Source organism: Dendrobates tinctorius, unplaced genomic scaffold (assembly GCF_039654945.1).
Source record: "Dendrobates tinctorius isolate UK_male_01 unplaced genomic scaffold, ASM3965494v1 ptg000035l, whole genome shotgun sequence".
Lineage (NCBI taxonomy): Eukaryota > Metazoa > Chordata > Amphibia > Anura > Dendrobatidae > Dendrobates > Dendrobates tinctorius.
Genome location: NW_027361703.1, coordinates 71448276 through 71463955, shown reverse-complemented (window position 1 = coordinate 71463955; position 15680 = coordinate 71448276). Strand labels below are relative to the sequence as shown.

The 15680-nt window shown below is 43.3% G+C and overlaps 1 protein-coding gene across 1 annotated transcript in view; it reads right to left on the bottom strand.

Moving 5' to 3' along the window:
* DNAJC2 (DnaJ heat shock protein family (Hsp40) member C2) overlaps positions 1 to 15680 on the bottom strand; it is an 89338-nt gene that overhangs the window by 44125 nt on the left and 29533 nt on the right. Inside the window, exons 4-8 of the mRNA XM_073573636.1 lie at positions 9049 to 9147; positions 8177 to 8318; positions 6207 to 6287; positions 5537 to 5602; positions 583 to 674 (exon numbers count right to left, since the gene is read on the bottom strand). Of these exons, the coding sequence (XP_073429737.1) occupies positions 583 to 674; positions 5537 to 5602; positions 6207 to 6287; positions 8177 to 8318; positions 9049 to 9147 (480 nt within the window). The remainder of the gene's footprint in view (positions 1 to 582; positions 675 to 5536; positions 5603 to 6206; positions 6288 to 8176; positions 8319 to 9048; positions 9148 to 15680) is intronic.

The following is a 15680-nucleotide window of genomic DNA, read 5'->3' as shown; positions in this document are numbered from 1 at the left end:
GGATATGCCAAAAATATCTAATAGGAGCGGGTCCCAGAGGTTGGTCCCACATCTAGTAGCAAGATGGGAGTTCCCAGATCCCTTTTTCTGGTTAGTGTGTGACCAGCAGTGAATGGAGAGGTGGCATATGAGGCACAGGCACCCTCTATTCATTGTTATAGAAATTATTCAGTATACAAACAAGGATTTCCTAGAGATCAGGAACAGCATCTGAAAAAATCTAAGCTGACTTGAAATTTTAGAACTGTTGCAACCAGAGATTTTGGGCTCTAAGCATTTGGGTCTACTCTGATCCAAAAATGTATGGTATTTCTCAGGGATCAGAACTTAGATCAGTTTATAAAATGCACATTTTACTTTATGTGCATAGTGTCAGCAGCATACACCCCATGGTTTATGCGCCCCCCCAATGAAGCGATAGAGAAATGCACATTTTTTCTATACCCCATTTACAAATATAGCGAGATAACTGCATACAGATTTATAAAGCCATTATAAAAATAAGCAATAGCAGACTAAATTCATGTGCAAGAAGTTCACCCTAGTGCTGCATGTTCATATCAGTAATAACATAACACATACCAACTAATGTTCTAATCCTATTCATTTCCTCTTTTTTCCTTTGCGCTCGGGCCGCTCTGTTCTGTTTTTCAATCCACCTTCTCTCATCACGACTGACAATACATAAAATTAACAACAAAATTCAATGACTTTCTGTATTTTTGCATCTTATAAGATGAAAGACTATCAAAATTATTAGTAATGACACACTAGTTAGCTATTGCAAACTAATTTAAAAACAGACTTTAAAAAGAGGTTGTTCCTAATCAATAAAAAAAACTGCGGCTGGTTCACTTGCTCAAACCACCAGCGAGGAGCTGTGATGGTCACAGTTATTTTTCCGGCTCTTTCTTTATTCCTCCACTCTCACTTATAGTTAAATATATGTACTTGCCAAAGTTTTAGAATGGAGAAAAAAAAAATGCTGTAATGTAAGAATGCTTTTAAAAGCAGCATTTTGTCAAGTGATAATTAACTATTCTTAGTGAAGGAACAAAAGAGAAATCTAAATCAAATCAATATTTGGAGTGAGTCCCCTTTGCCTTCAAAGCAGCATCAATTCTTCTAGGTAGAGTTTCCAACAGTTTTTGAAGGAACTCAACAGGTAGCCGATCCCACTGACTCCATGATGTTGAAATAAGAATTTTTTCAGGGACAAATTTCTGATTCATGAAGAACACTTCTGGTCAGGCATCTCTGAACAGTAGTTGGGAGCAGCTGGGTACAACTGGTTGCTGACAGCTCACAGCTGATGTCATTACTACACAGCTTCCAATTTCGATGGGACGAAAGCATGATGTGTCTTTCATCTTCTGCTCCAAGTTTCCTTAGCCTACCACTGCATCGACAATTCTCAACATTGTCCATTTCTTTAGGAGTATTCAAAAGAGCATGAACAATCCTGAAACCCCAAGTCTACTTTAATATCTTTGTTTGGGAAAGACCTAGCTTATGCGATGTAACTACCTTGTAGCTGTGCTCAGGCTTGCCATGGTGAATAACCTGTGACATTAAATTGTCTTCCACAGTCTAGCATTTGCAGTTTGGTTATTAAGGGCCTGTCACACTAAGCGATATCTCTAGCAATATCGCTATAACTTGTGACATATAGCGATATTGCTAGCGATATCGCTGTGTCTGATACTTACCTACGACCGGCTCCCCCGCTGGTTATCGCTGATCGCGCGAGAACGTCCTGGACTGTTTCTCGTCGTCAGCTTCCTGCGGCGCTTCCTGTGGAGAGACGAGCGACGAGCGTGGAGCCGGGCGGGAGGACGCAGGATCACCTGGTGTGACAGGTAAGTAGTGACCCCCGTCCCCAGCGATGTCGCTGGTGAGATCTGCCTGTGTGGCAGCTCACTAGCGACCACTTAGCGATGCACCAGCGATCCTGACCGCGTCATATCGCTGGTTGGGATCGCTGGTGCATCGCTAAGTGTGACAGTACCTTTACTCACACAATTTTAAGCTGTATCAGTTTTGGCTAACAACTAATTCAACATTCACGTGAAAATGATGATTATCACCTGCATGGTATAATTACAGTGGCATGTAAGAGTTTGGGCACCCCTGGACAAGATTAGTGTCATTGTGAACAGTTATGCAAGTTGAAGATTAAACTCTCTCTAAGAGGCTCAGGTTAAAGATGACACATTTACTTTATATTTTAGCAGCTGCTTAGAAGAACCCATGGCTGCTGCTTTTCATCACAAGGTTAGAGGCTGGGTATTTATAAAGCTGGTAAATTTGCATCACCTGGTCTTTCCTAATGATGATCCTGAACAAGCCATAACCCCAACAAGCAAATTAACATCTGAAACCTTGGTCAAAGTTATCTGAGCACACCAATTTCCAAGAGTGCCCAAACTTTTGCATTGGTGCATTTTTCTTCTCTGGGTAGTTTATTACTTCAGAAACCATAAAGCCCAAAATATTAACAAAAAACAGCCTTTCTGGCACAAATGAAAATTAAAAAAAAAAAAAAAAAAAGGCCATACAAATTCCTTCTCAGTATGGCTCCCGCCTTCTGGGACAACAACGCTCGGCAGCTCTCACTGGAGCTTCAGTTTGGAGGCTTCAAAAAGGACACGGACAGAAAAAAAACAAAACTCTGGCTTTACATTTAACTCCCTCCAACCACACCCTTAAGGTGGAGATATGGTGAGTAGGCAGTCTGCCCATCTCTTACCGACTCACCATGAAAGTCAGACCCTGGGAACGACTGATTTACTCTCAGCACATATCATGCTGGAGGAAAACTTATGGCTTTCACACCACACAAGATAATAACCTTTGCGACACATATCTCCGCTCAACTACGGCACCAGTGACCCTGTCACATATTTCCCCCCTCTGCCCAAACCCGGGGGCTTTGTGTACCTAAGGACACAAAACAGGGAATGTTGGAGAGGGCATATGCGTTCCCGTGTAACTTCCCGGGTCTATATTCTACGTGGAATCTGAAATCCTGGAGGCCTAAGTACCAACTAGTCATCCGGCATTCTTACCCTTTTTTTCCCTCTTTTCCCTTTATCATCTCAGAGGGGCATGGTCTGACACAAGTATGAAACTCCAGTCTAGTAGATTATACTTCAGCATATCTACGGCCCATTTTAAAGCTAGACACTCCTTCTCCACAATGGCATAGTTTTTCTCGCACGACAAGAGCTTCCGGCTCAGATACAGGATGGAATGTTCTTCCTCAGTTACTTCCTGAGACAGCACTGCTCCTAACCCGACTTCTGACTCATCTGTATGGACCACAAATTATTTGCTGAAGTCTGGAGCGACCAGAACCAGATGCTTACACAGAGCCTGCTTCAGCTCCTAGAATGCCATCTCTGTGTCATCACTCCACTTCATTATCCTCAATATAGTGCCTTTAAGAAGATCCATCAATGGGGCGGCGACTATGGCAAAACTTGGGAAGAATCGCTGGTAATAACCCACAATTCCAAGAAACGCCCTCACTTGCTTCTTGGAAAACGGTTGTGGCCACTTCGGAATTGCCTCGATCTTGCTTATTTGTGGCTTGCTTTCGTCCCTCCCGACGACATAGCCTAAGTACTTGGCCTCTTCCTTGCCTATGGCACATTTTTTTCAAATTTATGGTGAGGTCTAAGAACCACCTAGTTATTCTTACACTTCTCCCTTAACCATCTCAGAGGGGTATGGTTTGACACAAGTTTGAACCTCCAGCCTGGGGGGGCGGGGGGGGGGGGGGGGGGGGGAGGAAAATGTGTCATCTTTAAAGAGCATCTGTCACCAATTTTGTCGTATAGCAACTAAAACGATCACCTTATCCGATGCTTATATAACCCCTGACTCCTCCTGTATCCCCAAAAGTCTTTTTAAGTTCTCCCACACTGTATGGTCCGGTCCTGCGGACATGCTTTCAGGCCTCTCCATCCCCCCCCTCCTCCCCCAGAGGTTGGTCGCCTTCTTGAATTGACACCTCGCGTCATCCACATTGCCAGGCGAAATTTTGCACCTGAACACAAAGTCACGTCTCATGCCTGCGCACTATGCTTTGGCCTACAGTGGGCATAGCTGATAACATATGTGGTTGCCCACAGTAGGTCAAAGCACAGTGCGCAGGCGCAAGATTTCGTCCAGCAACCAGCAATGTGAATGATGCGAGGCATCATCCATGTCAATTAAAAAATGAGTACGGTGAGTAGCAGCAGTCAGGGGAGAGGGTTTGAGGGAAAGGATAGAGAGGCCTGAAACCAAGCCCATTGGACCAGACCGTCCGGAATACTTTGCAGAGCGGAGGAACTTAAAAAGTTTTAGGGGGATATACAGGAGGAATCAGGGGGTTATATAGGCATTTGTGGAATGCAGAACAGGCGATGAATAAGGTGATAGTTTTAGTTGATATATGACAAAACTGGTGACAGGTTCCCTTTAACTTTAGGACTTTTAGAGATCATTTAATGTTCAATTTGCTAAATTGTTAACAGTAATTTTCACCAGGGCTGTCCAGATTTTCACATGCCACTGTACTCATACACCTGACTATAATTTTACAAAAACACTGACAAGTGTACCTAGAAGAATTGATCTGGTCTTGAAGGCAAAAGAGTAGTCATACCAAATACAGATTTGATTTAGATTTACATTTTGTTCACTTTCATTTTGTGAATTTTTATCAACTATTAACACTTCTGTTTCTGAGAGCATTCTTACTTGTCAGTGTTTTTTTTTTTTTATACAAACCTGACCAAGTTTTGCACAGTACTAAATGTGAATGAATATTGCAGTAAGTAATGGAGTATGCTAATCTTGACATTATTGTTGAGGGTTTTCTTTCCCTAGGTGTGTACAGGGGAGGGCAGCATGGACAGCTCATCTGTATGTGACTCACTGTCCTTCTACAGACTCTTTGGAGCCTGCTACAGACAATGATCCCTCTTCCAAATTCATGGTCCAAAGTGCCAACACAAACCACTGTAATGGTTATGAAGGGAGGCAGGCTGCAAAGAACTCTGCCAGGGAACAGAGATGAAAAAGGTCAGGGAGGCTGAAGTAGAGGAGAACAGAGCAGGCTGCTGAGGAGGGTGAAGGAGGCTGGAACCAGAGGACATCAAAGCTGGCTGCTGTAGAGGGGGGAGGCTGGTTATACAGGAGAATGGAACTCGCTGCCGAGAAGGATGTTGGATGCAGACGAGAACAGAACAGAGAATGGAGCTGGCGGCGGAAGAGAACGGAGCTGGCGGCGGAAGAGAATGGAGCTGACGGCAGAAGAGAACGGTGCTGGCGGCTAAGAATAAGGGGGAGAGCTACATAGGAAAAGGGTGACTGAGAACAGTGAGAGGAGGCTGTAATAGAGGGAGACTGTGGAGGAGGGTGACAAGAGAAAGCATGTCAGCGTGGTTTCAGAGGGTAAGACAGATGTGCCCAAACTCTAAAAATGCCAAGCAATGAGACAGTATACATATGAATGAAAGTCATAGGAAATTAAGGTATTATTTACCATTCTGCTTTTTCCTTTTCTTCTTCATCCAAGTAAGAAAACTCTCTCCAAGAATCAAAGTTGTACCTGGCATAAAACAACAATGGGGAAAGTTCAATTTAACAAAACAAATTAGCTAGCAGAGCAAAAAGTACTCAAAAGAAGTTGTCAAGGATTACAAAAACATGGTTGCCTTCTTCAAAAAAAATAGAGCCACCCCTGTTTACAGGTTATGTCTGGTATTGCAGTGAAGATACAGAACGGTAATACCATATTCAACCTGTACACAGGAGTGGCATAGTTTATGAAGGACGACAGCTATGTGTTTCTAATCTTGGATAAACAAATTCAATGTGAATGTAAAATACACGCAATGTAACATATTAATTTCTGTAGGTTAATGCTTATAATGCCTCACGATCACTGGAGTTGCTGCAATTCCCCAACCTTCTGTCTCCTTCCCCACCATGCTGTAGAATGTAAGCCAACAAGGGCAGGGTCCTCCCAACTCTGTCAGTCTGTGATTGTTAGTTTGTTTACTGTAAGTGATATCTGTAATTTGTATGTAACCCCCTTCTCATGTACAGCACCACAGAATCAGTGGTGCCATATAAATAATTTACAATTTAATTATTCTAAAAAATAATAATGCAGAAACTATTAACCCATAACAGGTTTTAGAAGAACATACCAAAAAGAATAAAATGCATCTACATCTTCGATGGAGGTGCCAAAGCTGCCAAGTCTTGGAACATTTTTCTTGTTTGACCACCTGGAACGGTGAAATAGAACTATATTATTACAATGTTATTTTATAGTACAAGCTGCCAAAGAAAAAAAAAAAAATCTTCTCCAAAATATAAAAAGAAAAGCTCTCCTTCGCTAGACTTATCATGACCATGTATTACATATTTGCTTCTCCAATGGCTGTCATGCAATTCTACATTTTCTTTGCGGCAAACAAATAATCCTGCTGTTATAAGGCCAGGATCCCACAAGCATATGCAAAGTTGTCAGTTTTTTTTCCTGAATCTGTATGGTATTCCATATTTCCTTTTTTCATCCATAGGTACATGTGCAATCTCCTATGTCTCTTTTTTCTTATTTGCATTGCATCCATGTGTCCATTTTTTATGTTTGGGTGCTATCCATATATCTGTCTGCTTAGTACCTTATTTTTCGCCTCCAGAGATCTCATTCTGCGCATGCGCTGCCTCCGGCGGCCATTTTCCTGGAGCCCACAGTATTAAAGGAATGGAACTGCGGGGGCTCCAGGCTTTCACAAAATATTGGCGGAGCCCCCGCACCACCGAGCATCTCCAAAACTGCCACGCACCAACCTGGGATGGATGTGTGGGGGCTCCAGGAATTCACAAAATGTCGGCGGAGGCCACGCACCACCAAGCATATGCAAAACTGCCGCGCATCAGCCTGGGATGGATGTGTGGGGGCTTTCACAAAATGGCAGAGCCCCCGCACCTGCCTGGGATGAGTCAGATCATTGACAGACAACTGAACACCTCCTGTGACCCCGCTCCACCAGCGCTCCCAATCACACACACCCCCACCCGGTATGCTGGTAAGCTGAATAATTCAGACTGTAAGACGGACCCTCATTTGACGCATTAATTTTTTCCCCCAATTTTCTTCTGAAAATTTGGGGTGCGTCTTATGGTCCTGTGCGTCTTATACTCCGAAAAATACGGTACATACATATGTATGACAGTTTTTACATGAACAATTTAATAATGGACAAAAACAATGTTAATATTTATACCACCCCTTGACGAAGATAGGTGCGAAGCGCATGTCGAGTGTGGTTGTTACATACCTTACATGTCTCCTATTTTGACCTGTATTAGTGATGAGTGAACGTGTCCGGATAACGTCTTATCCGAGCACGATTGGGTGTTATCCGAGTATCTGGAAGTGCTTGTATATTATGTTTGAATCCCCGTGGTTGCATGATTTGCAGCTGTTAGTGAATCCTCACACGTGTTGAGGCTAAGAGCCGCAAATCATGCAGCCGTGGGGACTCGAATTTATGAGCAAGCCCAGATGCTCGGATAATACCCGAGCATGCTCAGATAAGACATTATCCGAGCACATTTTCTCATCACTAATCTATACAATTACTTCTTTTTTGCAGATGTAAACACTCACTGGTCAATAGTATAGTATTCTTAATGTCTTAACTTTGTATGTACTATTTTTAATCATTGTCTAAGATTGAATAAATATACCTTTTCTAGACACGATGTCTCGCACTCTATTTTTGTAGGTTTTCTTAATATTTATGATGGATCCTTTAAAAATGCCATGACACATGAATGGTAACCCCTATATAACATGATCTGTTTTTTTGCACACCCATAATGAGAGCGTCTAATCCAGAATATGAATCAAAGCAGTGCATGATGCATTGGTCTGTATGTAAAAAACGTTAATGTGAACTAACACATTGACTTGCAGTGCTGTCTACATACAGCACATGGATATTTAATACATTCGAGGCTGGTCATTGCAATGATTGGATAGGTGGGCATATCTAACCAATTACAAAGCTTACAGAGATCTGCTAAGTAGGTTCACATAATATGAATAATTTTTCTTCAAAATCTAGAGACCCAGCTTTCATCTTCAGTTATACATTTTTCTTACCTGCTATTTCTATCAAACACAGGACAGAAGACTTCAAAGAAGTTGTCTTTTCCCTCACTTTTCGAGGGGACAGAATTATCAAAGGTGGGATCAATACTGTTGAAGGCTCGTCGCTTCACAGGATCAGATAAAATTTCATATGCTAAAAACAAACCGCACAGAATGGTCAAATATTAACACATTAGGTTTAGCCAATTCTAGAAATTGAAATGTCTAAGTGTTTGTAAAAAAATCAATCATTAGCCCAGCAAAAAAAATATCCAAAAATCATGACCTCCATGATCTATATGAGGCATCTGGCGGTGTGGGGCTCTGCTGACATTTTGGGAAAAGCCCTGCACTTTTCATACTCTTCTATGTGGTGGACGCTGTCGCACCAGCCTGGTGCCCGCATCCATGCCCCAAATTCTGTCGCCAACGAATACCCCGTCCTACCAGCCTCGAGTCTGCAGCATGTCCTGCCTCCACCAGCAGCAACCCTGCCACCTAGGACCCCGCTGCACCACAGCCTCTTTTCTGTAAAGGGGAGCAGGGATGCTTCCAGGACTATAGAAGGAAAAAAGCAGTGCAAGAATGATCTGTGCTGATACATGAGAGCAAATTAAGATAGCAGTATCCTAGACACACAACACAGACCTCACATGTGTTACTGGGAGGGACAAGGGCACATGAGAAGAGTCAGCTTTAGGAGCAGGTTGTAAACTGCCATCATGGGGGACTAAAAATGAATGAAGTTGCAGCCGGAAACAAAGTACAACTTTTTAATTTAAAAATTATTCTTACACAGGCTAGTAGTTATATTAAAACCTTTTTACACTTAGGAGTCCAGTGCCTTTAATGTGTCGATGAGGGTAAATTCATAAAAAGCTTACCTTTAGTAATACATGTGAAATAATCGTTATCGCCTTCGACAATTTGCTCTCCTGCTGCTTTTCTTTTGTCAGGGTGATGTTTCAAAACCATTGCTTTATCTGGCCACAAATAAGAAACATCAGTTATTCCGCAGAGCTCACTTGACGACTTAAAGTGAATCTCTATTTTTTTAACACGATATTTAAATTTCTAGTCCACATGCCTAGTGCACCCACTTTCCAATGATCCCGAATTCTGGTAATCTGCGACTTCCAAGACCACTCTCCCCACAGAAGTCACAGATTGAGGCAGCTAATTTAAGTAGATGCAATTGAGGCTCCAGAATGAACTACAAGCTAGTTAAATATATAGACAGCAGGCATGTGGAAAATCCATTTTACGTGTATATTCATATTTTCAAAATCAGATAGAAGTGTTGCTCTAAGGTCCAAAACTCTGCCCTTGACATACATTTTGATAGCAGAAAGTTTTGTTTTTGAGACGCAGAACTATAAATCCACATCACAGCCACGGATAGCTTTTTGTACCTGCTTCTACTCTAAACAAGAAGCTGGAGCTAAGGACTAAGCCTCATTTTTTTAAATCTGACCAGTGTCACTTTAAAGGGAGTCTGTCATCTCATTTTCGACCTATAAGCTGCGGTCACAGCCATCAGGGGCTTATCTACAGCCTCCCATCTTCTAGCGATGACGTCCTCCTCCCCGGGTGAGTAATCTAAAGCCCCCGTCACACGTAGCAATCTCGCTAGCGAGATCGCTGCTGAGTCACAATTTGTGTGTGTGACAGCGATCAGCGACCAGCCCCCCTGCCGGTATCGCTGATCGCTGCAGGAAAGGCCAGGACTTTTTTTTGGTCGCTGGTCTCCCGCTGGCCAGCACGCATCGCTGCGTGTGACAGGCAGGAGACCAGCGATCTGCTGGTAACTAATGTACACATCGGTTATCCAAGGGACGTGCGTTCCTTAGATACCCGATGTGTACATTAGTTACCAGCTCCCTGCATCAGCGCGCTGGTTACTAACGTGCTCGGCGTCGCTGGTGCTGATCGCTGGTGAAGCTGTCTGTTTGACAGCTCACCAGCGATCACATAGCGATTCACCAGCGATCCTGACACATTGATATCATTGTCAGGATCGCTGGTGAGTCGCTATGTGTGACTCCAGCCTAACTCGTTTTTCTTATCTTTCAGGTTACTTTGGGGGCTTATCTACAGCATTACAGAATGCTGTAGATAAGCCCCTGATGGCGGTGGCCGCATCTTATAGGCCAAAAATGGGGTGACAGATTCCCTTTAAGTAGTAATAACTCTGAAACGCTTCAACGCATTCCACTGATTCTGAGATTGTTTTTTCATTACATATTGTAGGTTGTAAAATTTGTTCGATATGACTTGCGTTTACTTGTGAAAATATTGGAAATTTGGAGAAAATGTCCAAATTGTCAAACTTTTAATTCCTATGCCCTTAAACCAAGAGTTATGTCACCCAAAATACAGGTGCTTCTCAAAAAATTAGAATAAAAAAAGTTACCGCATTTTCCAGCATATAAGACGACCCCCAACTTTTCCAATTTAAACATAAAATCTCCTCTTATACGCCGGGTGTCGTCTTATAGGGCGGGTGCGCAGCAGTGTGCGGTCATCACATATGGTGGTGGGGGGGAGAGGTCCCGATTACGAGGTGAGGGGGCACCGCATCGGGAAGGTGTAAGTGAAGCATTCCTATTACCTCATTGCGGCAGCGGTGCTCTGTGCAGTTCTCTATGCTGGGGGGGTGGCTCTTTGCGCAGTGTGGGGGGCTCCGCCGACATTTTGTCACAGCCCGGAGGCCCCCGCAGCTCCATTGCTGCAATACGGTGGTCTCCAGGAAAATGGCCGCTGGGGGCGGCGCATGCTCAGATTCAGATCTCGTCTCCAGAGATCTCGGGACGAGATCTGAATCTGAGCATGCGCCGCCCCCAGCGGCCATTTTCCCAGAGGTCAACGCATCGCAGCAATGGAGCTGCGGGGGCCGCCGGGCTGTGACGAAATGCAGGCGGAGCCCCCCACGCTGTACAGAGCCGCACAGAGCACCGCTGCCACAATGAGGTAATAGGGATACTTCACTTACACCTTCCCGGTGAGGCGCCCCCCACCTCGTCATCGAGACCACTCCCCCAACATATGCGGTGACCGCACATTGTTCCGCACCCGCCCTATAAGATGACACCCGGCATATAAGACGACCCCCGACTTTTAAGAAGATTTTCAGGAGTTAAAAAGTCGTCTTATACGCCGGAAAATCTGATAATTTATTTCAGCTCTTCAATACAAAAAGTGAAACTCTTTATATAGTGTCACCACAAACAGAGTGATCTATTTCAAGTGTTTATGTTGATGATTATGGCTTACAGCCAATGAAACCCAAAAAGCGTTATCTCAGTAAATTAGAATTAACAAAAAATACCTGCAAAGGCTTCCTAAGAGTTACTTTAAAAAGTCTGTTTCAGTAGGCTCCACAATCATGGGGAAGACTGCTGACTTGACAGATCTCCAGAAGGCAATCATTGACACACACTACAAGGAGGACAAGCCACAAAAGACCATTGCCAAAGAAGCTGGCTGTTCAGAGTGTTGAATCCAAGCATATTAATGGAAAGTTGAGTGGAAGGAAAAAGTGTGGTAAAAAAAAGGTGCACAAGCAACCGGGATAACCGCAGCTTTGAAATGGTTAAGAAAAGGTCATTCAAAAATTTGGGGGGAGATTCACAAGGAGTGGACTGCTGCTGGCATCATTGCTTCAAGAGCCACCATACACAGACGCATTCAGGAAATGGGCTACAAGTGTCAACTTCCTTGTGTCAAGCCATTCATGACCAACAGACAACGCCAGAAGCGTCTTACCTGGGCCAAAGAGAAAAAGAACTGGACCAAGGTGTTGTTTTCAGATGAAAGTAAATTTTGCATTTCATTTGGAAATCAAGGTTGCAGAGTCTGGAGGAAGAGTGAAGAGTCACACAATCCAAGCTGCTTGAGGTCTAGTGTGACGTTTCCACAATCAGTGATGGTTTGGGGAGTCATGTCATCTGCTGATGTAGGTCCACTGTGTTTTATCAAGACCAAAATCAGTGCAGCCGTCTACCAGGAAATTTTAAAGCACTTCATGCTTCCTTCCCTCTGCCGACAAGCTTTTTGGAAATTTCATTCTCCAGCAGGACTTGGCACCTGTCCACACTGCCAAAAGTACTAATGCTGGTTTAAAAACCAACAGTATCGCTGTGCTTGATTGGCCAGCAAACTCGCCTGACCTTTAACCCCATAGAAAATCTATGTGGTATTGTCAAGAGGAAGAAGAGAAACACTAGACTCAACAATGCAGACAAGCTGAAGGCTGCTATCAAAGCAACCCGGGCTTCCTTAATACCTCAGCAGTGCCACAGGCTGATCGACTCCATGCATGCAGTCATTGATGCAAAAGGAGCCCCGAAAAAAGTATTGAGTGCATTTACTGAACATACATTTCAGTAAGCCAACAATGCGGATTTTAAAATCATTTTTCAAGCTGGTGTTATAAAGTAATCTAATTTACTGAGATCATGACTTTTGGGTTTTCATTGGCTGTAAGCCATAAACATCAATATTAACAGAAACACTTGAATTAGATCACTATTTGTAATGACTATATAGGAGTTTCACTTTTTGTATTGAAGAACTAAAAAAAATTAACTTTTTGATGATTTACCGTATATACTCGTGTATAAGCCGACCCAAGTATAAGCCGACCCCCTTAATTTTGCCACAAAAAACTGGAAAAACTTATTGACTTGTGTATAAGCCTAGGGAGGAAAATGCAGCAGCTACTGGTAAATTTCAAAAATTAAAATTGATACCAATAAAAGTAAAATTAATTGAGACATCAGTAGGTTAAATATTTTTGAATGTCCATGTTGAATCAGGAGCCCCATATAATGCTCCATACAGTTCATGATGGCCCCATAAGATGCTCCATACAAAATACGCCCCATATAATGCTGCACAAAGGTTAATAATGGCCCCATAAGATGCTCCATAGAATAATATGCCCCATATGCTGCTCCATAAAGGTTATGGCCCCATAAGATGCTCCATAGAATAATATGCCCCATATGCTGCCCCATAAGATGCTCCATAGATTATGCCCCCATAAGATGCTCCATAGATTATGTCCCCATATGCTGCCCCATAGGTTATGCCCCATAAGATGCTCCATAGAATAGGCCTCATATGCTGCTGCTGCAAATTAAAAAAAATGGCATACTCACTTCTCGTCGCTGGGGGCCAGGTGCTGGTGTCCTGAGCAGGCGGGGACACAGGCACGCTATGGGGGACAGGTGCCGGTGTCACCACTGGCTCAGGGCCCCGGCGATATTTACTGATCCCCGAGCGCCGCTCTGTCTTCCAAATCCTCTGTCAGTGACTGTTCAGGTCAGAGGTCGCGATGACTTAGTGCGCGCCGCGATGGAACGGGGAAAGGTGAATATCGCATATACTTACCCCCTCCTGTCTCTGCAGCCCTGCTTCTCCCACGATCTCCGGCAGCAATTCCTTCCTTCAGTTGTCACGTGGTAACACTCATTAAAGTCATGAACATGTGCATATTCATGACTTTAATGAGCGGTACCACGTGACCGCTGAAGGAAGGTGCCGGAGACCGTGGGAGAAGCAGGGGGGCTGCAGAGACGCACCAGTGGGAGGTAAGTATGATCTGCCACCCCCGCTCCCCCTCCGACCCACTGCCTATATGACAGAAAATACCCAGAATTGACACCATTCTAAAAACTGTACCCCTCGAGGTGCTCAAAACCACATTCAAGAAGTTTATTAACTGCTTCACAGGAATTAATGCAATGTGGAAGGAAAAATAATGAACATTTTACCTTTTTTCACAAAAATTTTAAATTTAGTTCCAATTTTTTCCCCCTACAAGGATAACAGGAGAAAATGCTCAAAATTTATTGTAACAATTCTCCAGAGTACGCAGATACCCCAAACGTGGGGTAAAACTACTGTTTGGGTACATGGCAGGACTTGGGAAGGAGCACAGTTTGACCTGTGAATGCAAAAAATGGTTGGAATGGAGAGCGAACGACGTTGCGTTTGGAGAGATCCCAATGTGAATGAACAGTGGAAACCCCTATGAATTACCCCATTTTGGAAACTAGACCCCTCAAGGAAAGTATCTAGGATGTGTGAGGAGCACCTTGAACCCCCAGGTGATTCACAGAAATTGATAAAGCAAAGCCGTGAAAAAAAAAAAAAAAAAACTTTTCCCACAAAAACTTTTTTTTTTTTTTCAAAGGGTAACAGGAGAAAATGGACCCAAAAATTTGTTGTGCAATTTCTCCTGAGAATGCCGATACCCCAATAAATGGGCGGAAAACTATTATTTAGGTGCATGGCAAGACTCGGAATGGAAGAAACGTCATATTGGCGTTCAGATTTTGCTGTAATGGTTTGAGCGTGTCATGTCAGATTGGTAGAACCCATGAAATGCTAGAAGAGTAGAAACGCCACCCCATAAGTGATGTAATTTTCCAAACTATACCTCTCAATGAATTCATCTAGGGGTGCAGTTAGCATGTTGACACCACATGTCTCACAGAAATGCATACCCATTGGGCAGTGAAGAAGGAATAGTTACATTTTTATCGCTAAAATGTTGTTTTAGTCCCAAATTTTTTAAAGGACCTCTGTTTTGCAATTTCTCCTAATTGTGATAATACCTACATGCCTACATGTAAACTTTACTCTTCAGGCACAGTACAAAGCTCAGAAGGGAAGGACAGACATATTATAGTGCAGATTTTACCTGTTATGGTTTGTAAGTGCCATGACTCGACTCACTGGGAAAGCCCCTGAGGTGCTAGAATAGCAGAATCCCCTCCATAAGAGACCCCGATCACTGACTGCAGGATTTAACAACCGTCATTTCAGCCGCTCTTTGGCGCCCCCGTCATGTGATCCTGGGTTGACAATAGGTTGTTATGACTGCCGGGGGTTTGCAGAAGACCCTTGTGAATCATTATGATATGAGCTGGCTTTCATAGGAGATTAGGATTTTCTCTAGACATAGCAGTACTAATACACTGATTTGTATAGAACATGCGATTAGACAATTGAAACTTCATGCCTCCCAAGAGGACTATTAAATAAAGTAAAAAAAAAGTTCAAATCACGTCTTTTACCCCTTTGAAAATGAAACAATTAAAACAAAAAACAGGGATTTTTGTGATAACTCACCATAAAATACTTTTCTCCTAGATGCAAATTGGGGGACACAGACCATGGGTGTTATGCTGTGGCCAATAGGAGGCTGACACTAAGTTAAGACAAAAAAAAAAAAAGAGTTAGCTCCTCCGCAGCATACACCTTCCTGCTGGCCCCAAGTGAACCAGTTCGGTGCAAAAGCAGTAGGAGGTCATTAATATCATATTAGAGTACAATCTCCAACCTCATATCAGAGTATAACCCACTGAATGGAAAACAAGAAGCAGAAGCCGTCAGGCTAACTGGGTGGGTGCTGTGTCCCCCAATGAGCGTCTCGGAGAAAACAGGATTTTTTGGGTTGCTTACCGTAAAATCTGTTTCTCGGAGCCTTCATTGGGGGACACAGAGA